This window comes from Helianthus annuus, chromosome 12, assembly GCF_002127325.2.
Source record: "Helianthus annuus cultivar XRQ/B chromosome 12, HanXRQr2.0-SUNRISE, whole genome shotgun sequence".
Classification (NCBI taxonomy): Eukaryota; Viridiplantae; Streptophyta; class Magnoliopsida; order Asterales; family Asteraceae; genus Helianthus; species Helianthus annuus.
In genome coordinates, this window is record NC_035444.2 from 122382027 (window position 1) to 122407601 (window position 25575).

The following is a 25575-nucleotide window of genomic DNA, read 5'->3' on the forward strand; positions in this document are numbered from 1 at the left end:
TGGCGCCCAAGGTCGTGCCTTCATGATTGGTCAGGGTGATGCAAGGAACGATCCCAACGTTGTGATGGGTAAGTTTCTTCTGGACGACTTCTTTGTTGCTATTTTATTTGATTAGGGTGCCGATACTAGTTATGTATCTTTAAAAGTTAGCCAAATGCTTAAGCGCACTCCAACACTTCTGAACACCAAACACACGGTAGAAATAGCAAACGGTAAAAGTCTTGAAGCCACACACGTAGTTAAGGGCTGTAACCTCGTCCTAGCTGGTCAGTCCTTCTCTATCGTTCTGGGTAGTTTCGACGTCATTATTGGGATGGATTGGCTATCTCAACATCAAGCGGAAATTCTTTGCAACGAGAAGATTGTCCGCATCCCTTGTTCTGGTAAAGAAACCCTCGTAATTCGTGGCGACAAGAGTGGTGCTGTTGTGGGCATCATCTCTTTCCTTAAGGCCCAGAAGTGTTTGCGTAAGGGCCACACTGCTATTCTAGCCCTCGTTTCTGATACATCCTCAGAAGAAAGGAAGATAGAAGACATTCCTATTGTGCGCAACTTTCCTGATGTATTTCCTGAGGAATTACCTGGTCTTCCGCCTCATCGTCAAGTTGAATTCCAAATCGAGCTAGCTCCTGGAGCAGCGCCTATAGCTTGAGCACCTTATCGTCTAGCTCCATCAGAACTTGAAGAACTGTCCACGCAACTACAAGATCTCTTGGAAAAGGGTTTCATACGTCCTAGCTCTTAGCCTTGGGGAGCTCCAGTGTTATTCGTAAAGAAGAAAAACGGTACCTTCAGAATGTGTATTGACTACCGCGAACTTAACAAGGTGACCGTGAAGAATCGTTATCCTCTCCCATGCATTGATGACTTATTCGACCAGTTGCAAGGGTCGAGTTATTACTCTAAGATTGATTTGAGATCGGGATACCATCAGTTGAGAGTCCGAGAGGAAGACGTCTCCAAAACAGCATTCAGAACTCGTTACGGCCATTACGAGTTTCTAGTTATGCCTTTCGGATTAACGAATGCACCTACGGTCTTCATGGATCTCTTGAACCGAGTGTGCAAGCCTTACCTGGATAAGTTTCTCATAGTCTCCATCGACGACATCCTGATCTATTCTAAGAGTCAGGAGGAACACGAGCAACACCTGAGGCTTATTCTGGAACTTTTTTGAAAAGAGCAGTTGTATGCCAAGTTTTGGAAATGTGACTTCTGGCTTCGCGAAGTCCACTTTCTAGGCCATGTGGTAAACAAGGATGGGATTCATGTGGATCCATCCAAGGTTAACTCGATCAAGAACTGGCCTGCACCCCGTACACAAATAGAAATCCGCCAATTCTTGGGCTTGGCTGGATATTAGAGAAGGTTTATCAAAGATTTCTCAAAGATTGCGCAACCTCTCACTTCACTAACTCAGAAGGGTGTCACTTATCGTTGGGGTGATGCACAGGAATCCACGTTTCAGCACTTAAAAGACAGACTTTGTAGCGCGCCTATCCTCTCATTGCCTGAAGGCACAGATTATTTTGTGGTTTATTGCGACGCTTCCATCCAAGGACTTGGTTGCATGTTGATGCAACGTGACAAGGTCATTGCCTACGCATCATGCCAACTTAAAGTTCACGAAAGGAACTACACTACGCACGACTTGGAATTGGGAGCATTTGTGTTCGCACTTAAGATATGGAGACATTTCCTATACGGTACCAAGTGCACCATTTACACCGATCACAGGAGTCTCGAGCACATCTACAAGCAAAAGGAGTTAAACATGCGACAACGTCGATGGGTCGAACTCTTGAACGATTACGAATGCGCTATCAAATATCATCCGGGCAAAGCCAATGTTGTGGATGACGCCCTCAGTCGAAAGGATACTATACCTAAGCGTGTACGTTCGTTACAGCTTACCATTCACTCTAGCCTTCTCGCTCAAATACGAGATGCTCAGGTTGAAGCGTTGAAAGCAGAAAACATCAGGGCTGAGTCCTTACGAGGATCGAGGCAGTGGCTAGAACAAAAGGAAGACGACGCCTACTATGTTAACGGGCGCATCTGGGTTCCACTTTATGGAGACTTACGCGAGCTTGTGATGGATGAAATGCACAAGTCTCGTTATTCAGTACATCCTGGTTTGGATAAGATGTACCACGATCTCAAGACTACATACTGGTGTCCTAGCATGAAAGCCCACATAGCAACCTACGTCAGTAAATGCTTGACTTGTGCCAGAGTCAAGACTAAATATCAGAAACCATTAGGCCTACTCCAACAACCAGAGATACCTAAATGGAAATGGGAGCAAATTTCCATGGATTTCGTTACTGGCCTGCCTAGATCTCAATGCGGAAACGATACCATTTGGGTGATCGTGGATCGACTGACCAAGTCTGCACATTTTCTGGCAATCAAGGAAACGGATAAGTTTTCTACTCTAGCAGACGTCTATCTAAAGGAAGTAGTATCAAGGCACGGAGTGCCAACCTCCATCATTTCTGATCGTGACTCATGTTTTACATCTGAATTATGGCAAGCTATGCACAAGTCCTTTGGCTCTCGACTAGACATGAGCACGGCATATCATCCACAGACGGATGGGCAATCTGAACGCACCATCCAAACCCTTGAAGACATGCTTAGGGCATGTGTAATCGACTTTGGTAATGGCTAGGAAAAACACCTCCCGTTAGTGGAGTTTTAGTATAACAACAGTTACCACACCAGTATCCAGGCCGCTCCATTCGAGGCATTGTACGGACGGAAGTGTCGATCACCTATTTGTTGGGCAGAGGTTGGCGACAGTCAAATCACAGGCCCAGAACTTGTAGTGGATACAACCGAAAGGATTGCTCAGATACGATAGCGAATGGCGGCAGCTCTTGACCGTCAGAAAAGCTATGCTGATAAGCGAAGGAAACCACTCGAGTTCCAGGTTGGGGATTGTTGGTGCAGTCATCTGTCAACTTCGTCTTAGTGTCAAGTCTCAGTTACGGAGCGGATCTGATCAGGCATGACATCACGAGTGACATCACCCAAGTGACATCACAAGTGATGTCATGAACTCACAAAAAGGAGTTTAGCCGTTTAAATGTCTAAAGGTTTAAGAAATATCAATTCACAAGAAGACAAAAACATATTGTCTAGTTATTGTTTATTGGACCATTTGGTGGTCCAATGAAATGTCTTCATCATGAGGTCCAATGAAAGCTCACCTATCAAATATCCAATGAGTGAAGATTATGGACTTGGAAGTCAACTGTGAAGGTTTCAAAGATATGTCAAAGTTTAAAAGCTGAATCGCCTTTACGGCAACATGTTCTGAACCGCTTGAAAGACATGGTCTGGATCACTTTAAAGTCACGGCTGAACCGCTTTTACGGCAGTCCATTGGAGCGGTTCACATGTAGTATAAATAGGTTAGTTGTCAAATCATTTGTAACGGTTCAGAATCTTGTACCGAGGTATTGCCGGTTTTCCTTGTAAACGTAAACAGTGTAAAATCAATATACAAGAGGTTTAGAGTGTGAATCAAGCTGTGTACGCATCCGTTTCTTTGTTTCCGCCTCTGAAACGGAGTTGAGCTCTTCCGAACGACTCGGTTAGGTCGAAATCCGATCCTACAATTGGTATCAGAGCCAAGGAGGAGGAGATCTCGCATATACAGCTCGTTTCTCATCAATTTTCTTCTTCTGCACCTTCTTTCTTACGTCAGACCAAGATTTCACGGTCCGTTTTGGCTGATTTTTGGATATATGATGCGCGTTTACCTGATCTAAAACCCTACCAAGTTTCAGCTCGAAATTCCAAGCCATTTGGGAGATATAGAGGTTTTTCGGACCGAATTTGCAGGTGTGGTTCGCTCTTAGAACACCTGGATCGCTTTTGTGGTTCGTTTTTAGAACACCTGGATCGCCTTTGTGAACATTCCTGGATCGCTCCAATAATCACGTGAACCGCTCATATGTCATACGTGGATCGCTTTTATGTCACTAATTGTGGGTCGCTCATAATTACTTGAACACTGTGAACCGCTCTTGTGGACTAGTATGGATCGCTTATGAATCATCTTCTTCACGTGACTGTCTAATCTTGCAGGTGTTGTGGTCGGTTGCATGTTAGAGACAAAATTCTAGTGGTTGATAAAGCTTGTTGCCATCTCTTTTGCACGCCAATCAATTGAAGTTGTCGGAATATTGTCACCGCCCCACTAAGTTTCTTGGCCAATCAGAGAATTAAGACTAACCACGTTTTAAACCAAATCATTATTCCAGCCGCCCATTAAAACCGCCCAAACAGCCCAATACATACCTTTTATTTGACGCCCAATTGACCCAATTACTTATTAGGAAGTGTAAATTGTTTGACGGCCACTGTCACCACATCAACCCATAGTTGATTTTCATTGGTAATTTGTTGCCGCCCATTTAAAACAAATCATCGCAACCATTGGCCCTATAAGATTCAAATGTTCACCGACCCACTATAAGATTGCAATCCGAGATCATAAAAAATTATCCACCTTTATGCTTTGCACCGTCTCTCTAACCCAATAGGCCCACTCCACCGCAAAATCAAATCATTAGATACAAAGCCCATTTTTTTGTTTGCTATTCCATTTCTTTTAATGCCACAGCTTATTTTAGTTAAATAGAATCGCACAGAATATTCATTGGTTCGAGTATCAGTATTATACTGTTATTTGACAAATTTTTAAACTGATTGTGTTTTGATTGTTTGTTTCAGGTGTTTCACGAGGTGAATCATTTCATTCGAAAGGGGATCTAGTTTGAATTTGATATTTCATTTTAAGTGACTGTCTCGATAAACGTGTTTCCGAATCATGGACTTAAAATTCTTTAATATGACTAGTGAAACAGTTAATAGAATAAATGTATTAAAGAAAGAATTTGACTCGTTTTCAGGTTGTCCAGGAGAAAGTACAAAGAGTATCATTGAGAGGTATAGTCATCTTGTTCGCTCAATGTCTGAGAAGGGTATTCAGAAAAATCCAAATGAATGGGTTAAGAGATTAGCCAATTCCATACCTCAACAAGAATGGGGTACATATCTGTTGGATTTAAAAAGAAATGGAGAATACTCTAGATTGTCAATTTGTCAATTCATTCAGAAGCTTGAAGAACAAATGGAGAACAATGATGTGAATAAGAAGAATCAAGAAGAAAAATCTGTTTCATCCGATGAAAGTTCAGAAGAATCAATTGTTGTTGATCAAACATCAACTGATTCTGGTTCTTCAGATGAAAGTTCCGAAAGAGCATTCGTTTTTGATCAAACATCATCCAACTCTGGTTCTTCGGATGATAGTTCTGACAAATTAGTAGAGTTTATTGAAGCAGAGACTGAAGCTGAGAAAGTTGTTGAAGTGGAAAAAATCATAGAGATCGAAAAGATTGTTGAAGTCACAAAACCTTGTCTTACATGTTTAGAGTCTTGTAAACAATGTATAGAAAAAGATGAGAGGTTTAGTGAGTTAGAAAAGTTGAAAGAACAATTGTTATTTGATGTAAAGAACTTGAAAAAGTCGTATGATGTATTGAACAGGCATGTGAATGGTCTGGAGAAGACTAACTCGGAAAGAGAAAAAGCTTTGAAGATGTTGAATGCTACCATGATGACAAAGCAAAAAGAGATCAACATGTACATCGAAGAATGTGCAAAGTTGAAGAAAGAGTTGGAGACTGAAGCAGCAGAGAATGAAAGAATCAGAAGATTGCTGCAGAGTTACAAAGGTTGTGACTACGTAATGGATAGAATTTATCCAACAGTTGAAGGTTTCGAAGCATTTAAAGATGAACAACCAAAGAAGAAAACGGATACTGGTAAGAAACAGGGTGTCTGTTATAATAGGTGTCCGCCTCCGATTTGGGAAGGGTACTCGCCTAGAAAACCAAATGAGGAAGAACTAAAAAAGGCGGTCAATATTAAGTTAGTATCCGAGATAACCGATGTTTTACCGGACAATATTGACGTCACATTCACAGCGTCCGACACAGATCATGAGTCCGAACTGATAAAACGAGTGGTCGATCAGGTGTTGGATAAGGATGAGGAGTCAGAGTCAAAGTCCGAGTCCGAAAGTGCGTGTCAGTCAGTCGGGAGTTCGAGTTCGTCTGAAAAGAGTTCGAAATCATCGGGAAAACGGGTGTATAGTAAAGAATTTTTATTATCAAAATCTAATTTGAATGACGAAACGTTTGAAGTTGCATATACTTTGAATGGTTCTGACAAATTATATTTTGATAAAGAGTTTCCAATAAGAGGTGTTAAACCCGAAATGCTTAAAAAGGTTTTCAAACTAAAAGAAATTAATATTTCTGAAATAAAAGATGAAAATCTTATTGTAAAACCTAAATTTTACACCTCAAGAGTTCAACAACGTCTAAACAAGAAAAAAGGTTACAATTCTGGTTCGGGTTTTCAAAAGAAACCAAACCAAAATCGTAGCTACAAAAAGAAAGGACTTGGTTTTACTCCACCAGAAAACTATAAAAATGGAAAATTTTCTAAAAATACAAAATTTGTTTCAGGAACAAGCTCGGAAGAGGAAGCAAAAAGTCCATTCTGGAAACAATCTAACCAAGAATTTCTAGCCGAGAAGAGAAAGAATGGAGCTTACGTGAAGAAAGAAACCAGAACCTGTTTCCGATGCAATGAAGCCGGTCACATTGCATGGAACTGTCCAAAAGCGATAAACACAAAACAGGGAGTTTCTGGAAAATTGAAACAAGTTGTAGTTGATAAAACCGAACCACCAACTGAACAATTTAAAATTTTCAAAAATTCAACATTTGAAGTTGGTGAGTGTTCGAAGAGATTTTACAGGCGAAGTGTGAAACTTGACAACCAAAAATGGGTTGTTAAGAAATCTGAGGTAAAATCTGGCGATGAATCTGATTCCACAAAATCAGAGGAGCCACAGTTTGATGAGAGTGATGAAAACTCAGTTCCTTCAATGGATGACGAGAACTTTCCACCATTGAGGACTGAGAATTTTAAAAGAAAAGTTGGAAAGACTGAAGTCTCATATCAGAATTATTCTGAAAAGGATAATTTTGATGTTGAGAAAGCTTTTAACGGGAATGTAAAGAAAATTTTCAGTAAAATGGTTGATGGGAAAGTGAAAGGGGTAAAAGACTTCTATGCTAAAAAGACAGCAACATACACCCCAACTAAATCCGAATTGAAATTACCCAAGGCTGGTCAGGCTTGGGTGGACATTTTCTTTGCTTGAAAAACCTGACTTGCCGGAGATCCCAAGTTTGTAATAGTGGATCAGGAATCGGCATCATTCATGTACTTTGAATTTATATGAAAAATTCTTAAAATTGTAAAACTTTACAGGTTGAATGACTACGCCGGAGCTTCCAGGTTGGTAAGTGCGAAGCAGGAATCGGCATCCTGATTGGTAAAATGGTGTTGTAGACGTAACATTCCTACAAGTGGTTATTTTTACAATTGGGTTAGAGATTGCTTGATTGCAAATGGTAAATCAGGGACATTAAATTGTACTTGATTTACTATTCATGATAAAAGATAGACAAGATGATGAATCACATCCCCGTTTTTAAGATTGATAAACCTACAAGTGGTTGTTATCAACACATATTCATTTTCCGGAAAAATCATTTTGATTAAAACAAACTTAAGTGTTTTGAAATCTTAATGAGAAAATGATTTGTGATAGGGGGAGTTCAGATTGTTTATGCCTAGTGAATGGCGATTTGATGTGATTCAGTGTCAGTTGTCAAGTTTCTGTATAGTTTGTTTTACTTTTTATGTTTCTAGTAGGTAAAAATTTAGAAGTTTTCAAATTTTCTTTAAAATGTGTTTGCATTTTAGGGGGAGTAGGGGAAATTTCAGAAAATCCAAAAACATTTGAAAATTTGAAAAAGCCAAAAATATGATAAAATTCAAAAATGAGTTTTGTTGCGAAAAAGAGGAAATGATAGTACATCAGTGGACTATCACGGCACGCTAAAGAATTGTAAAGTTAAAAAGTGTTAAACAATCTTACTGCGGATGTGTTAGTAGATTTTCGCACATTTAGTAAATTGAAACGAGATATAAACCTAAATCAAACTTGCTTAATTCGTGGGTAACTATTCTTGAATATATGGGTAACCCCCGAAATCTTGTTTGAAAGGTCCCGTATTCTGAGATACTAGGTCTTTATACTCAGTGATATCTGGGGTATTATCCCGGGACTTCTGCTGTATGGAAGTACTGACCTAGTCCCCGGATAATACTTTTTGCTAAAGCTTTGAAACATAAGCTTCGCCCTCAGCATGCTGATGAAACAATAAAATTGATAGTCGCTGCTGTTGAAATGCAAAAAGATCCTCTAAAGGGGACCCACCAAAAGTCGAGCCGTCATCTCTCTGCTGAACGGAAGTTCTGACCTGAGCTCTCACGGTTTCGCATCTACCCTTTACAGATATCATCTGTGGTATATTCACCTGTAAGACTGAATATTTGGGATCTGGATACGGGAGTATATTCAAGTGGAGTGATACACAATTAAGTTTAAGTCTCTAAAACATTAATATCGTATCTCGAATCGATTGAAATTTGTGTTGAAAATTTAAGAGGACAAACATACTGACAATCTAGGTAAATTGTTTAAAGCTAAAAATGAAATCAAGCTTAACGGTGTTGGTGATTTGTCTCAAAAGCTGATATGATCCTCTTACACAAACTCTCAAAAATATTGTCTGTAAATATTTCTTTACTGCATTACATATTTCTTTATTTCAAAATCCAAAAAGTTTTTCAGTGTGTTTTAGCATAAAATTTTTGAAAAATCAAAAAGATTTTCGACAACTGATGTTGGATAGCTGATTTTCAAAATTCCGAGTGCTAAACATGATGAGCAATGCTTGAAGGGGAGTGTGTGTGTGAAATTAATTGTTTTCATAATCTAACCTTTTCAAGTGGTTCATCACAATCTGTGTTTGTTTTGATAGAGAATCTGTTTTGATGTAAGTTCATATGCTTGATAAAAATTTGTGAAAGAAATTTACTTTGTGGTAGAGTTGATGCAGGAAATCCAGGCGTTGATCCTGAAGATGTTGCTGAAGATCAAAGAAATGCCAGCAAATCGAGAGGAGGAGTCTGAAGACAGAGAGAGAGAAGTCCAAAGACTGATAAAGACTAAAGTCGTTGAAGACTCGACACTTTAGACTCGTCAACATCTGAGGGGGAGTCTGTTGGTGCAGTCATCTGTCAACTTCGTCTTAGTGTCAAGTCTCAGTTACGGAGCGGATCTGATCAGGCATGACATCACGAGTGACATCACCCAAGTGACATCACAAGTGATGTCATGAACTCACAAAAAGGAGTTTAGCCGTTTAAATGTCTAAAGGTTTAAGAAATATCAATTCACAAGAAGACAAAAACATATTGTCTAGTTATTGTTTATTGGACCATTTGGTGGTCCAATGAAATGTCTTCATCATGAGGTCCAATGAAAGCTCACCTATCAAATATCCAATGAGTGAAGATTATGGACTTGGAAGTCAACTGTGAAGGTTTCAAAGATATGTCAAAGTTTAAAAGCTGAATCGCCTTTACGGCAACATGTTCTGAACCGCTTGAAAGACATGGTCTGGATCACTTTAAAGTCACGGCTGAACCGCTTTTACGGCAGTCCATTGGAGCGGTTCACATGTAGTATAAATAGGTTAGTTGTCAAATCATTTGTAACGGTTCAGAATCTTGTACCGAGGTATTGCCGGTTTTCCTTGTAAACGTAAACAGTGTAAAATCAATATACAAGAGGTTTAGAGTGTGAATCAAGCTGTGTACGCATCCGTTTCTTTGTTTCCGCCTCTGAAACGGAGTTGAGCTCTTCCGAACGACTCGGTTAGGTCGAAATCCGATCCTACAGGGATCGAGTGCTACTTAAAGTCTCGCCTTGGAAAGGTGTAGTTCGTTTTGGCAAACGAGGCAAACTCAATCCGCGTTATGTCGGACCGTTCGAAGTCATTGAGAGAATTGGCAAAGTCTCCTACAAGCTGAATCTTCCGGCAGAACTCAGCGGAGTTCACAATGTTTTCCATGTGTCGAATCTGAAGAAGTGTCTGTCAGATAAGACCCTCATAGTTCCTCTCAAGGAACTCACTATCGACGATCAACTGCGATACGTCGAGGAACCAGTAGAGATTACTGATCGAGATGTTAAGGTCCTCAAGCGTACCAGAATACCCCTTGTTCGAGTTCGTTGGGATTCCTGTCGTGGCCCAGAGTATACCTGGGAACGAGAAGACCAAATGAAACTCAAGTATCCCCAGTTGTTTAAGAAAAGTGCAACCACTACTGAGGCTGAAGCTACTACAGAATTTTCGGGACGAAATTCCAGACCAACGGGGGGATGATGTGACACCCCAGGAAAACCAGGAAACCACGCAACATAACTAGCTTCCTCAGTAACCACGTGCTAAATTTCGGGATGAAATTTTCTTAACAGAGGGAGAATGTGACAACCCTCATAATTACATGTATTCGTACGATGTATTAATGTGAATTAAAGTGCTTGATGACTGTGTTGAATTACATAACTATTTTCTTATTACTGCGTCATACTTACATGTGCTTGTTAACGTACTAGTCTTATACAGAAAAATTGACTAAATGGTCCTGAATGTTTTCCTAAGTGCCGGGGATTAATTGTGTTACAAAAATATATATGTAAAAGACACTTTAAGGAATAATTAAACACTTTAACGGAACAGTATCTAACTGGATAACCAGACATTATCCGGGACACCAAATTTTTGCCAAACACATTGTTTCATTATTTCTTGGCTTGTCATGATCCCCGAACACCCAAACACCCACTAAATTCCCTACTAGCTAACATATGGAATATTATACTTGGAAGTAACTTGTAATTACTATTTAGTATCAAAATTTACATCCAACCCCCCTAAACCAAATTCGATCCCCAAGTGGATCCACCATATATCCACACCATACTCCACATCCTACTCCTAGATTTCATTCTAATTTAATATTAGATTGTTGCTTGTTGTTGTTAACAAAATATGTAGTAAATCTTTATAAGGATGGCGTGGAGATCACTAACATCATTTCATATCCTTCATAAGATTTCACTCTCTCTCCCACTCTCCTCTCTCCCTCTCTCGGCCACACCCATAACCGCCACCATCACCACCATTAGACAACCATCTTCATCCATTTTCAACTCCCATTCAAGTGTTAGAAGGAGCTTTGTGAAGCTTGGAGCTTGTGGATCACCTAGGAGCTTCATACATTGCTTTTCACCATCATTTTTCACCATCTTTTTCTAGAGATTCATCCCTAGCCTTTGTGCTAGTAGTAAGTTCTTGTCAAACTCTTGTTCATCTTGTTTTCATAGTTAAAAGTTGTAGTATGATATGAATGTTCAAAACACTAAAGAACTAGAACACTAAAAGAGTATAAACAAGAAACTTGAACATAAAAGTTTACATGAAGATGAAATGTTGTATTAGGATATTGTAGTAAACATGTTGTTGATTGTATGATGATTCTTGGTTATGTGGTGTTAATCACCATATGGATCTTGTTAAATGATGTTTAGGAAAATGATTTAACAAGACTAGGAAGATGATTATGTGAAACATGAAATAATCATCTTCTAGTTTATAAATGAACTTGATAAAAATGATTTTTCTTGAAATACAAATAAACAAAGTAAGTTGGTGATCATGTAGATCCGGGTTTTTATAAAAGACTTTTCTAAAAAAATCAAGTTCAAGAATCGATTTTAAAAAGATTATGACCTTTACTCACACTTACACCATTTTAGTGATAGAATAAGTGAAGAAACCTTTTATTTACAAGAAGAGTTCAAAAGATTAATCTTTGCAAAAATTGTTTACAAGTTGTAAATACTAAATGATCTTAAGAGAATGATTTTTAAAGAAATAATTACGCTTCGGAAGGTAACTAAGTCCACTAAGAGCTTTACCAAGTTACTACGCGTTTTCGAAATATATCAAGTTCATGATTAGTGTGTAACACATATATTTTTGCTCTTGGTAATGTAAAGATTGATTGTTGATGATTGTTGAATGAATTTTGAAAAGAAAATGATATGCTAATAAGCATGGACACCTCCATTTACAAAGGAAACTCTGGCGAAATTTTCTAAAAAATTCCAACACTTAGAAATTATTGTTCTAAACAAGCGTTACAAGTATATTTTATAACTTGTGCCTAGAATATAAACTTCGCCATAATTTTTGGTAACAAAATACAAAGTGTTGGAGGTTGGTTTTTGTAAATAAAAATGGGTAAATATATATTTAGAATATATATATATATATATACATATATATATATATATATGTATATATATATATCTTATATTAGAACACTTGTGTGATTACTTGTTTATTTGTGAGATAGTTATATTATTTTATGGTAAAATAATGTAACTTAACAATATAACTTGAAGTTTGAACTATGTGGTATGTGATAGAAGTAATGAGTAGATAAACCGTGTGTAGGATACGTGTTATGCATGAGAAACTGATTGTTATCTGTACCTTATTAGGACGTGCTTGATTTCCTGATTTATTTGATTTATTAATCTAACCGAGCAAACCGAGGTGAGTTCACACACTTTCTAAGGCATGGGATTCCCGGTGGTTGGGAATGGTTAAAAGAATTAAAATGGAACCTACATATCCTCCTTGGGTAGGATATGTACCGCCATCCTCCTTGGGTAGGATGCCAATATTAATCATGCGTATTCTCTTTGGGTAGAATACATACGTTCGTCCTCCTTGGGTAGGACAACAACCTTAAAACTTACTTGACAAAACTCTATCATTAAGTCCCTCATTTTATATCGACTTAATCGCCGAGGCCAATGGCAAGCGGGTCATTAGTTAATAGCGCTATTAGGTTTAACAAACCTCACACTGTACCAGTCGGACGGGTGTGTACTAATGGATTATGGCAAACTGTCAGTGATGATAGACACTGATGTAGGGCACAACTTATTTTCGTTAGTAGTCGATATGGTACGGTCTAGTAGTTCACATGGGGAAGCCCCCACTGATCATGGATATGGTTTGGGTAATATAGAAGGAACTGGTTAATCATACTTTCAACTATGGGGTAACCCCCACGACAATTAAGCCAACGAAAGGAAAACCATGTTTTCGAAAACAACTTAAAACTAAACAACCAAACGTGAACTCGCTCAACTTTGTTGTTGACTCGTTGTTACATGCCTTACAGGTCGTTAAATGCTTATGGAGCTTGCACGAGGAGGCGGTTGTTGTGGAATATGGATTGTTATGTTCTGTGTTAAACATTTAACCCTTATGAACTTATTAAACCTACGTTTTGGACTTTAAACTTGTGAACTATGAACTTATGTTTTGGGTTTTACCTTTAATGCTTCCGCTGTTTAATTTGAACTTGGTTAACTAGCTTTTTGTCACCAATTGTATTGTGGTTGGTTTTATTTACTTAATTACGTTGTTCAATATGATTGGTGACCCGATCCTGGTCATGTCACGCCTCCAAGCGGTGATACTCTGCATGGTGGATTTTGGGGGTGTGACAATGTACCTGATAAAAAGGTAGAGCTGAAGAGAATGAAAGAGGAATTAGCTACTGCTGATTATGGGTCTTTGAATCAAGTTATGAGATGGAAAGAAGATAAAGTCAGCGCTACCCACAAAAGTTTGGAGAAATTAAGAAAGACAGATCCTACTGCTTCACAAAAGCCTGACTATCCTGAAGCAGAGGTTTCAAAAAGACCATCAAAGCTTCAAATCAGGAGATCCACTACTCCAGCTGGTGCAGCCATCTTTAAAAGAAGGCCACAAAAACAGTTAGGTGCTGAAACAATCTAAGATCTAATGGCTGGTGATGACCTTGTAAAAGAGGACATTAAAATAATGATTGAAGAAGATCTTGGATTGGAACAATCTGCAAGTACTGCTCAGACAGTCATGAATAGGCCTGCATCACCAAACACCTCATCCAATAAAAATCTCCCAAGAAACCCATCATACTCAAAGGTACTAAAGTGGAAAACTGACAAATAGACCCACGTACTGACATTGCTCAAGTCTAGTGGAGAAGTGAAGAATATATCAAGGGAACAAGCTCTTGTCCTGAGTCTTGAAGATTTGCAGGATCTCCTTGATCTTCCATTTAGCAGGGATGATGATGACACAGATGCCTTAGCCTTTGAACTTTAACTCAAAGGGCAAATAAGGGAACTGCTGATGAGGCAATAAAGAACTACATAATAATGAAGAGTTTTGGCATTATCTGTTCCAGGGGGAGATTGTTGGGATTGAACCCTACCAAAGGAACAGATAATTAAAGCCAAAACTGGATCAGAGCAGTGGATCCAGAATAAGCAGATGTTATGCTTCAAATCTCTCCCCTTGAAAGTGGTTTCAACATCTGCTGACCTCCAAACTACTGATCTCTATTAAACTGTTGATCTACAACTACTGCCCAAGACAAAGGCTGATGATAGACTTAAAGCTCTGATGTTCAATCTACTGCCTTGAGTCAAGCTCTGCTGATCATGACAAGTATTACTGGGTTCACATCAGTGGAAGGATGCAGCAGTAGTTTAGATGCCTTATATATATTGTATTGTAATAACAGTTGTTAGCATAGCAGTGTTTGTATAGGTCAGATGATAGAGTTTGTTAGGAGGTTAGATGTCACTTTCATGGTGACGTCAGCTTAGATGCTTCAGTGGTTTGCTCGTGCCTATAAATAGAACAGTGCTCTGTACTGTTCTATTAGCTCTTTCACCATCATCTTCCTGCACGAACAAATACTGTGAGCTCAGGCTGAGGGGGAGTTTGTTGCATACTTGCAAAATTGTAATCGTTGTTGAAATTAAATTCAATCATTCGGTTCAATGTTAAACTTGTATGTTAAAAGCAATTCTCCTGTTTGATTGTGAAAAGTTTGCTTCCATTTTAATTCCGTTGCACAACTCATTCATCTTCATCTTAATTCAAACGTAAAACACAATCAAAACCAAACTCAGATCCTAACATTGATCGTTTAACCAAATCAGCCCACTTTTTATCAATATGGGAAGACTACAAGGTAGAACGATTAGCCCGAATCTACACCGACGAGATCATTTGTAATCATGGGACGCCTCGTGACATCATCTCTGACCGTGATGCTCGGTTTACCTCGCGATTGTTGGAAACGTTTCAAGCAGCTCTTGGTACTACGCTTAACTTGAGTACCGCATTCCATCCGCAAACCGACGGCCAGACTGAAAGAACGATCCGTACTCTTGAAGATATGCTCCGTTCGTGTGTCATAGACTTCGGTGGTAATTGGGACAAATACCTATCGTTAGTCGAATTCTCGTACAGCAACAGTTATCATACCAGCATCCAAATGGCACCGTTCGAGGCTTTATATGGAAGAAGATGTCGATCGCCTATTGTATGGCACGAGATCGGTCACTCGCAATTAACCGGTCCTGAGCTACTACAGGAAATGACTGACAAAGTCCTCCAAATTCGAGACAACTTGTTGGAAGCTCGGAGTAGACAGAAAAGTTATGCCGATAAACGACGCAAGCCCCTTGAATTTGACGTTGGCGACTATGTACTCTTAAAGGTTGCACCTTGGAAGGGTGTGGTCAGATTCGGCAAGAAAGGGAAACTAGCGCCTCGATATGTTGGACCTTTTAAGATTCTGGAAAGGATCGGAAACGTCGCCTACAGACTCGAACTACCGGAGGAACTTAATAACGTCCACCCGACTTTCCACATGTCAAACCTTCGAAAGTGCCTGGCTGAGCATGATTTAATTGTACCGCTCGATGACCTTCAAATAAACGAAACACTACACTTCATGGAAAAGCCTGTTGAAATCATGGATCGCCAAACCAAGCAACTCAGACGCTTGCGCATTCCTATTGTGAAGGTCTGATGGGAAGGTAAACGAGGCGCAGAGTTCACTTGGGAACTCGAAAGTGATATGAAGGCGAAGTACCCGCAGTTGTTTGATACGGCTTTGACCTAATTTCGGGACGAAATTCCCTAAACAAGGGGAGGCTGTAACACCCCAGTGTTTTCGAAAGTCAAAGTCAAAGTCAAGATTGAAGTCAAAGGAAGAAAAGATCGCTAATTGCGATCTGTCACTCCTTGCTCAATTACTGTTTTGACTTCTTTGACTGTAATTAGTCTACTTTATGTTTTTACGTTACTTGTATTATGTGGAGTAATTAATTACAATCGAAGTAATCGAAGTATATTTCCCGATACGAACCGCTTTACGACTGTGGATAATAGGAAGTAACAATGCGATAAAGTCAGTTGATCAATAATCGAACTAATCTAATCATCATCGAACTCGAAACTCGAATATCGCAAGGATTGGTTATTGTTATACGTGTATGTGCGCCTTATGTGTTACTTGTGCATGTTTTACTTTATGTTATGTGTGGTAATCAATCGCAATCGAAACCCAATTGAACTCAATCGAAATCGAATTATGATAATTGGAGGCGGAAAGACAACGCGAAATATAGATGCTTGTGTGTTAGATATAGTAGTTGGGATTAAAAGTAATTTGAATAGAAAACTCCATCGTATCCTCATCGGTCGCAATCGAAATCGAAATATCAGAAATCATCGCGTCGAACACTCGAATCAGGCAGCTGAACGATCAGGCTACCAGCCGATCGAACGGCCAGCCAATCGGACTACTGTCCGATCGGACAGGCTGTCCGATCGAGCTGCCTGGCCGATCGGCCAACCTTTACCTCTTTTGGCATCCTATAAATACCCCTGTCATTGTCAAACTTTCTACGTTTGGAAACCTCTGTCTGACCAGCACGCTCAGCTCACCTTTTCTCAGATTTCTCTCGATTCCGGTAAGATTTCGTCCTAAATCTTGTACTTTCTTGATCTACATGCACTCCTACACCTTTCTATCTTTCAAATCTTAACTTTTAACCGTGAAATCATCAAGATTCAAGTGTTCTAGGATGATGTCATCATGGGTTCTTGAAGAACTTCATGTTTTGGCCTCAATCCACCAAGAATAACTTGGATCTTACCGATTTCCACATAAACAAACAAAGATCCTTCACGGATCTAAACATATTCACGTTAAAAAGGGATTGAAAGATGGGTATCCAACTTTCTTTCAACTCTTTTACACTCAATACGTCTAAAACCGATAGAAACGGAGCTTGTGCCGACTTACTAACCATTTCGGTGGTTGCGTGACTCAAGATCCGGAATCTATCCACGAGGTTCACCGATTTCGGGTTAAACGTTAAACACCTTCTCGAACCGTTCATCAACCGGATTTGGGTGATTCCTGTCCGATCAGGAGAACCAAGTAAAGACGAGGTTCTGTAGTTTGACTCGTTGCCAAAATACCTCGATAAAACGACAAACAATCAGAACAACCAAGTGTTAGACGAACAGGTTGACCAGGTCAGGGTGCTGACCGATCGGACTGTTGTCCGAACGGACAGCCAGCCGATCGGACAGTCAGCCGATCGACTGGCCAGCCGATCGGCTAGCACATGGTCCCACACTTAATCAATTTATTTAAAGATTGGGTATTGACAAACTACTATTCGATCGGACTGCCGTCCGATTGGATTACTCTTCGGATCATAAGATACTTGACTTCAACACTTAATCGATTTTTCAAAATGTTCGACACACTAGGAGTTCCACCCTATTGAACAACCGTCCGATCAGGTGACACCCTACTGAGAACTTGTCTGCTGAAGTACCTGACCGATCGGGTTGCCGGCCGATCGAACGACCGTCTGATCGACCGACCTGAAAGGTAAAGATACTTCAAGGTTTTCAAATGCTACAACGAAAACTTCAAAAGTCAAACCATCATACACAAACACATCCTACTCAAAGGAAGGAACAATCCACTCGAACAGCCATCCAATCGGACTCCCATCCGACCGGAAAGCTGTCCGAACGGACTGTCAACCGAACGGTCAGCCGTCCGATCGGACTACCGTCCGATCGACCAGCTGTCCGATCCCTCCAACACTTGTTTCCGTTTTGCGCGTTGCTTATCGTTATGCCATCGAAATATTCGGGCTAATCTTACTCTCAAGCACTTCCTTCAATCAATCAACCGTTGTGAGTATACTCGATCCCTTTTTGCTTTATGCACTTTTGGGTGTTACATACGTTACTTATACGAAATCACATCAAACACACTACACAATGCTTTAAACGCTGACCGTTACCGCATGTATTACGTAACTAAATGAATGCTTGTTGTTATGTTTACACGTAGAATGTTGTCTACCTGCCTTAACGACAATAGTACTATAGTTTGGACTCAACACCCGTTCACACGGGGGTAATTAAGGATAATTACTTGCATGGATTACGGTGGTAATCATGTATTGCGAACTGCCTCGGGCAGTCAACCCGCAGTCATTGGTATCGATAGATCCATGTCGATAACTAACATGCATCATTTTCCTCTGTGTACGTGCTGGTTATGCGTAAACTATTTCGAACTCTATTATGTTATTATCAAACTTGTATGCTCACCTTTACATTTTATGTATTGACTTTATTTTAACGTATGTGACAGGTGCTTAAGATGCTTATCTACTAGGAAAGCGAGGCTAGAATAAAGCTCTAGAGCCCAACATATAGTTGTCTGTACTACTCAAATTAAGGGTTTCTAGAAGCAGATAAACAATTGCTGTTTATTTAAATCTGAGTTGTCAGAACAGAATATTTGCCTGGATTTTGCCTGTAATAATTTATTTACTGTTTGAGATACGGTATGGGACATATTATTTAAATTGAATAGTAATGATAATTGTTATGGAAACTTCTAGACAATCTGTTTCGCTCTGTGCCATGCCCCGATGATTCCGCCATCGGTTGGGGTGTGACAACTGTTATGTGTACTTTTTGAGGCTGGATCATGGAAGGTGTATAAGTTTGTCGAGGAGCACAATCATGAACTTGTTGAATGTCCTGATAAGCATTTTCTTCTAACTGAACGACACCTCACTCAGCTCCAGAAGCATGTTATACACAGCATGTCTAAGCTGAATTTGGGTCCCGTCAAGGCGTTTAATACTATGAAGACTTGTTTTGGGGGTTTTAAAGACGTGGGTGCAAGTAAAGTTGAATATAAGAACTATAAGAGGCAAATTAACTTGTTTATAGGGGAATGTGACGCCGATATGATCGTGAGACATTTGAATGAAAAAAAAACATTCCCAACCTAATTTCTCGTATGATTACATCATAGACAAACAGAATCGTTTGAAGGGACTTTTTGGTGTGACGATCAAGCCAAACGTAATTACCACGTGTTTGGTGATGTGATTTCGTTTGACGCCACGTATCGTTCCAACAAGTAATATTTTATAATTCAACTTCTTTTGTTTTTGGCGTTTTATTAGTTTACATGCAATGGCGTTTTATTATTTTACATGCAATGGCGTTTTATTAGTTTACATGCAATGGCGTTTTATTATTGTTTCAGTTCTCATGGCGTTTTCATATGCAGATACTCTATGGTGTTTGTACCTTTCACTGGTATAGACAATCATCACTGCAATGTTACATTTGGTGCAACATTATTGACGTCGGAAACTACTGATACGTATATTTGGTTGTTGAGAGTTTTTCTAAAAGCTGTTGGTTTTCAACCAAAAGTTGTTGTCACTGACCAAGATCCAGCAATGAAGAAGGCTATTTCTGTTGTATTTGTTGACACAAGGCATCGGTTATGCATGTGGATGCATAAACTTTCTCTGAAAGTTGTTATGCTTTTTTTACCTTTGGCGTTTTAGGATACACTGCGTTTTAAAATACATGGCGTTCTTTACCTTGTTAGTGTTTTTTTAATTAAGTTTTGTCTTTGTGTTTTTTATGCATGGCGTTTTCGTGTTATACATAGGTTGGTGTTAGGTTATGCAATTCCACCAATTTTAAAGAACGTATTTGTGGTGTTGTGTGGACGGATATTCTCACAACTGTAGAGTTTGAATCAGAATGGGAAGCGGTTATCACAGAGTTCAATTTGGCAGATAATGACTGGCTATCTGATATTATTGCACTTAGGGAATCTTGGATGCCTGCATATTATAGAATGGAGGAGATGTTTGGTCTTATGCGAACGACATCGAGGTCGGAGAGTGAGAATCATTTTTTTGGTCAAGTGTGCAATTCGAAAGCTACTCTTGTTGAGTTCATGACGCATTACGAGACTGCAATAGAAGCACAGCGTCACACACATCGGAAAAATGATCATGAATCTCGATACAAAAAACCCCAGTTGAAGAGTAGTTACAAATTGTTGGAAGGGCAAGCTGTTGACATATACACAAAAAGTATTTTTTGTGATGTTCCAGCTGAGCTTATTGGAGTTGTGAATTGCATAAATCAACGTTACGAAGATCAGTCTGATGGGTTTGTTAAGTTTTACGTAAATGACTTCCAACAGCCTTGTACATCCTTATTTGAGGTAAATAATGGCGTTTTGGTTTTTATAGTTTTTTCTATTAATGGCGTTTTATCATATGTAAGGTGTTTTTTTTTTTTTTACTTTTTAGACAAACATTCTATGCATGGCGTTATAGAGATATTGTTTTTAGTGTTTTTCAGGTAATGTTCCGTAAGTCTGATTGCACATGCAGTTGCTCATGCAGGCGTTTTGAATAGTTTGGTTTGCTATGTAGACATATATTCTATGTTTTGAGAATTATGGACATTAGGGAATTTCCAAAACAATACATTCTGAATAGATGGCGCAAAGAGGCTTCCCCAAACTGCTCTCCTGAATACTCAATTAATCATGAATATATGACCGAGCTTGATCCTGATGTGCAAAGTATGATGCGGGATATTATTTTTTCAACGGAATATACTTTGAACTGTTTATCTGGTAATAAAGAGGAGCTATCCTTATACAAGGATCATGTTCAATCTTATATGAAGAAGGTTCAAGATATGCAGATTGTTGCTCCTCCCGCTAGTACTTGGGATAGATTTGCCGAGATAACCGGTCAATATAAAAACGACAAGAATCCGATAAGAGTCCCTGTTGGGTATAAATCCAAAGGTTCTGGTCCTCGGAAGTGCCTGAAATCTAAACAGAAGATAGCAATCAACAAAAAGAAATCAAAGTCGAAACCCGGGGCCAAAGAAAGACAGTGTCAGAACTGCAAAGGCTATGGACACGACGCATCGACATGCAAACAGGCCGTAATTAAAAGAAGATCGACAAGGTCTTAGAGAGCCAGTGAAGAGTAGTTTGGCGTTTTGTATTTTTCATTCTTACAGAACACACACAGATGGTCTTCGAGAGCCAGTGTAGAGTAGTTTGGCGTTTTGTATATTTCAATCCTACAGAGCACAGAGAGATCTCAGTTTGGCGTTTTACATCATTTTTATACATCAATTTTTTCCATCTTTTTTTCCTTCCTATTTGTTCATAACATGCTACTTCGAAGTTACATAACAAACAATATAAGATCGGACAAGGAAATCAAACGCCAAAAAAAAACAATAACGCCACTAAATAAAACTATCATAAACTTCTAATTTTGGTCATGTTAAACTCAATAATGTTTTACTGAACGAGATGGATAACATTGTTAATCCTCAGTCAAGAAAGATGTCTAACAATGTTATCCATCCCATTTAGCTAAACTTTATTGAGAACAAAAACTGAATCTCCATGGAATGGCGTTTTTGAAGTTTTGTGGTTTTTGTATGTTTTGGCGTTTATATTGAGGATCTTGCTCATTACATAGAGCGAAAGTTTTTGGAGAAAATAGTGTATATCAAAGAAACATGGATTGAAATCTTTGATATTTGGATTTTTTGGCGTTTCTAAGATGAATGGTATAGAGGAAAATATAGGTTTTGGGGTTTTGGTGTGGATTTTAGTACTTCTGAGAGTTTGTTTATATAGTAAGTTTTTGGCGCGTATTTTAGGCGTGATTTTTATTACAGTAAATGCTAGTAATTATGTTCCGTTGTTTCAGTACTGTTTGTTCAGCTTTATCGGTTAAAAACAAAGTTTGGCATTTTATATCTAATGGCGTTTATATTATGATAAAGTGTGCTATGTGTGTTAAGGCGGGATTTTAGTAGCGTGAGTTTGGCGTTTTGTGTAGAGAAGTCAAAAGACCCTTTTACCCTTAATGAAGCGCGCCAGATTAATAAAAGTGATTTTATTTACAAAAACGCCACTGCGTCATCTAGTCCATAGATTGTTTTGATCTGACGATCCATAAGCGTTCTCTCCGTTCTTACACTTTTGGGCTTTTTCTCTAAATCCTGACCCTATATATATACATATATATATATATATATATATATATATATATATATATATATATATATATATATATATATATATATATATATATATATATATATATATATATGAGTAGGGTTCGCACGGAAAGTGTGTTTTTCCTAGAAAGTCTAGGAAGCGATCTGGTCCATCCGATTGATTAAATCAATGGCAATCTTGTAATATTTGAGTTTAATTAATTGATTGTTTTAAATGAGTAGGGGCAATCTTGTCAATGGCCGTGTTTTAAATCAATTAGATAACCGCCCAGTTCCTAAATTCAAGCAATTTTCTCTCTCTCTTTCTCCAAACCCATCTTGGAAACCCCAATCCCTACCAAAAATAACTACAATCATGGAAGAAGATAACTTTAGAAACGATGGAGAGCATCGGATCAAATTAAAACACTTCTCCATCTCCACCATCTCCGAGTTCATCATCACCATTCAAATATTGTTCTTATCATCTCCGTTTTCTTGACGATGTGTTTTAACGCAAGCAAATTAATACAGCTGTGTTTTAGCAGCAAGCAGATTCATACAGTTGTGGTTTAGCATCCAGATTTATACAGATGTGTTTTAACAGCAAGCAGATTCATACAGTTGTGTTTTAGCATTCAGATTCATACATGTGTGTTTTAACAGCAAACATATTTATACAGTTGTGTTTTAACAGCAAGCAGATTCATACAGATGTGTTTTAACAGCAAGCAGATTCATACAGTTGTGTTTTAGCATTCAAATTCATACAGTTGTGTTTTAACATCCAGATTCATACAGATGTGTTTTAACAGCAAGCAGATTCATACAGTTGTGTTTTAGCATTCAGATTCATACAGTTGTGTTTTAACAGCAAACAGATTCATACAGTTGTGTTTTAACAGTAAGCAGATTCATACAGATGTGTTTTAACAGCAAGCAGATTCATACAGTTGTGTTTTAGCATTCAGATTCATACAGTTGTGTTTTAGCATCCAGATTCATACAGATGTGTTTTAACAGCAAACAGATTCATACAGTTGTGTTTTAGCATTCAGATTCATACAATTGTGTTTTAACAGCAAACAGATTCATACAGTTGTGTTTTAACAGCAAGCAGATTCATACACTTGTGTTTTAGCATTCAGATTCATACAGTTGTGTTTTAACAGCAATCAGATTCATACAGTTGTGTTTTAGCGTTCAGATTCATACAGTTGTGTTTTAACAGCAATCAGATTCATACACTGTGTTTTACCATCTTTATATTGTGGGATCTATAAAAAAAATTGACTTTAGCCCTGTAAACTGTTAAAACACAGCACCAAGAACATGCTGATAAATTCCAGTAATCTTCTGAACAATGGAATATGCGATGTAATGTGACATGGAATTTTAGTTAATGAACACATTGACCTCCAGATTTGAATTCGAAAATAATAAAAATTCCGAAAATCATGGAATTTTAGTTAATGAAGATTACATTCCAAAAATAAAATTAAAATGTGAAATTACATGATAGCCCTTCTACTTAAAATTCCTCAATGACACATGTCCAATTCGTATTCCTTCCTAGACTTTCTAGGAAAAATAGACTTTCCACCCAACTCCTACTCATATATATATATATATATATATATATATATATATATATATATATATATATATATAAATATATATATTATAAAGCATATAGAAAGGACCACTTAAGGTAATTTGCCATTTCCCTTAAAACACCCTTAATGCATGATGTACATGTGTTTAAAGCACATGAAATAAAAAATGGATTTCACTTTCCAATTATACCCTTGGTCACTCAAGAATACAAGCATGATGTACAATGGTTCAATTCACAAAATTATCACACTAGAATCTCGCCGCCTCTTTGTTATTTGGCTCCATCATTTATGTATTTTGAAATTTGAATTTTGAAATATGGTTTTGAATCACTTTTAGATCTCACCGCTTCATTTCTTCTTCAGCTTCTACCCTTTCCTTTCTCTCCCTCACATTTGTCCCAGGAATCTCAATGGATTTCATTCCAACTCCTAATCCACCAATTCCCCTTGATCCAAACTTATCCTCATCAAAAGCCGCCAAAGGCTTGAAGACTTTGATATCTAATCTGAATGGTATTGGGTCCCCTATGAAGCCCCTTGTAAACGACGCTCACACAAAATCGATGATTTTAGGGTTCATGTGAGTTCTTCTTTCGATTGAACTCTTTTTTTTTGTTTTTCCCACTATTTTATGAGATCTAGTACAATAATTTGCTCTAATTTTATGAATAGTTAACAGTTTTGGTAGTCTGATGAGGAAATTTAGCATCATGTTATGAGTTGCCGGTAATTCGTAAGTCTAAAGTTTTAGTTAACTGTGAACACATCAGTAATCCTTTTTTCGTATTTTTATTTTGTGGTTCTGATTGTGTTAAGTTGCAGGTTGCATTAGCTATTACAAGTGACGACCCCCAGAGAGACATGAAGCCCTAGGTTGCTCGGTATGCAGAGTTAAGCATTCATATTTCCTTTTCCACGTATTGTTTTTTTATATCTAACATAAATGCTACGAATAACCCTAGAAGTTGATATTTATAACATCAAAACGTATGAATGTAATGGATTAGACTGCCTCTAGGATGTATGCTTTGCTATTTATTAATTTGGAAGCTCGCTTTAGTTTCATTTTGGAATATGAGGTTTTGCTTCTGGCCTTTTACCCTTTTTATGAATCTGGGACCTGGGTGGCTTTAGAATAAGATTTTATTTGGAAGATTATTGTCTGGTGTGGCTTGTGCAAAAAAAAATGTGGATTGAACTTCTAACTAGGTTTTTAGTAAAGACCAAGTAAACTCTAATAGATAGATTGGTATCGGCTGGTGATAGCGGTTTGATAGTTTGGTTATTATGTTTAAACTGGTTGTTCTAAACTGAAATTTTATATTGGAAATTTTAAAACAGGTTTTTTTAAACTTAAATTTTGTATTGGAAATTTTAAAATGACATTAATTGTTAATGAATATAAAATAATGTCATCTTGTTTGGTTTATATGACATTTTTTCAAGTTCTAAACAGCTTACCGGACGGTTAAAATCACTAAAACGAACTTTTAAGTAAACCAAATAACTTCTAAACTGGTCAACTTGTTTTAGTGTGGTGGGTTTGTAGGTTTAGCGATTCATGAACACTTCTAAGTATTGTCTAAACTTGATATTTGAGATAAATATTG

General features: G+C 38.2%; 1 protein-coding gene across 1 annotated transcript; it reads left to right on the plus strand.

Annotated features, from left to right (window-relative positions):
- The first annotated feature begins 4843 nt into the window (after positions 1 to 4843).
- LOC110913890 (protein FAR1-RELATED SEQUENCE 3-like) lies at positions 4844 to 21299 on the plus strand. The gene is made up of 6 exons (XM_022158708.1): positions 4844 to 5422; positions 18968 to 19203; positions 19570 to 19765; positions 19963 to 20512; positions 20618 to 20669; positions 20780 to 21299. Exons 1-6 carry the CDS (start codon positions 4844 to 4846, stop codon positions 21297 to 21299), a joined length of 2133 nt encoding a protein of 710 aa, XP_022014400.1.
- Positions 21300 to 25575: the final 4276 nt, after the last annotated feature.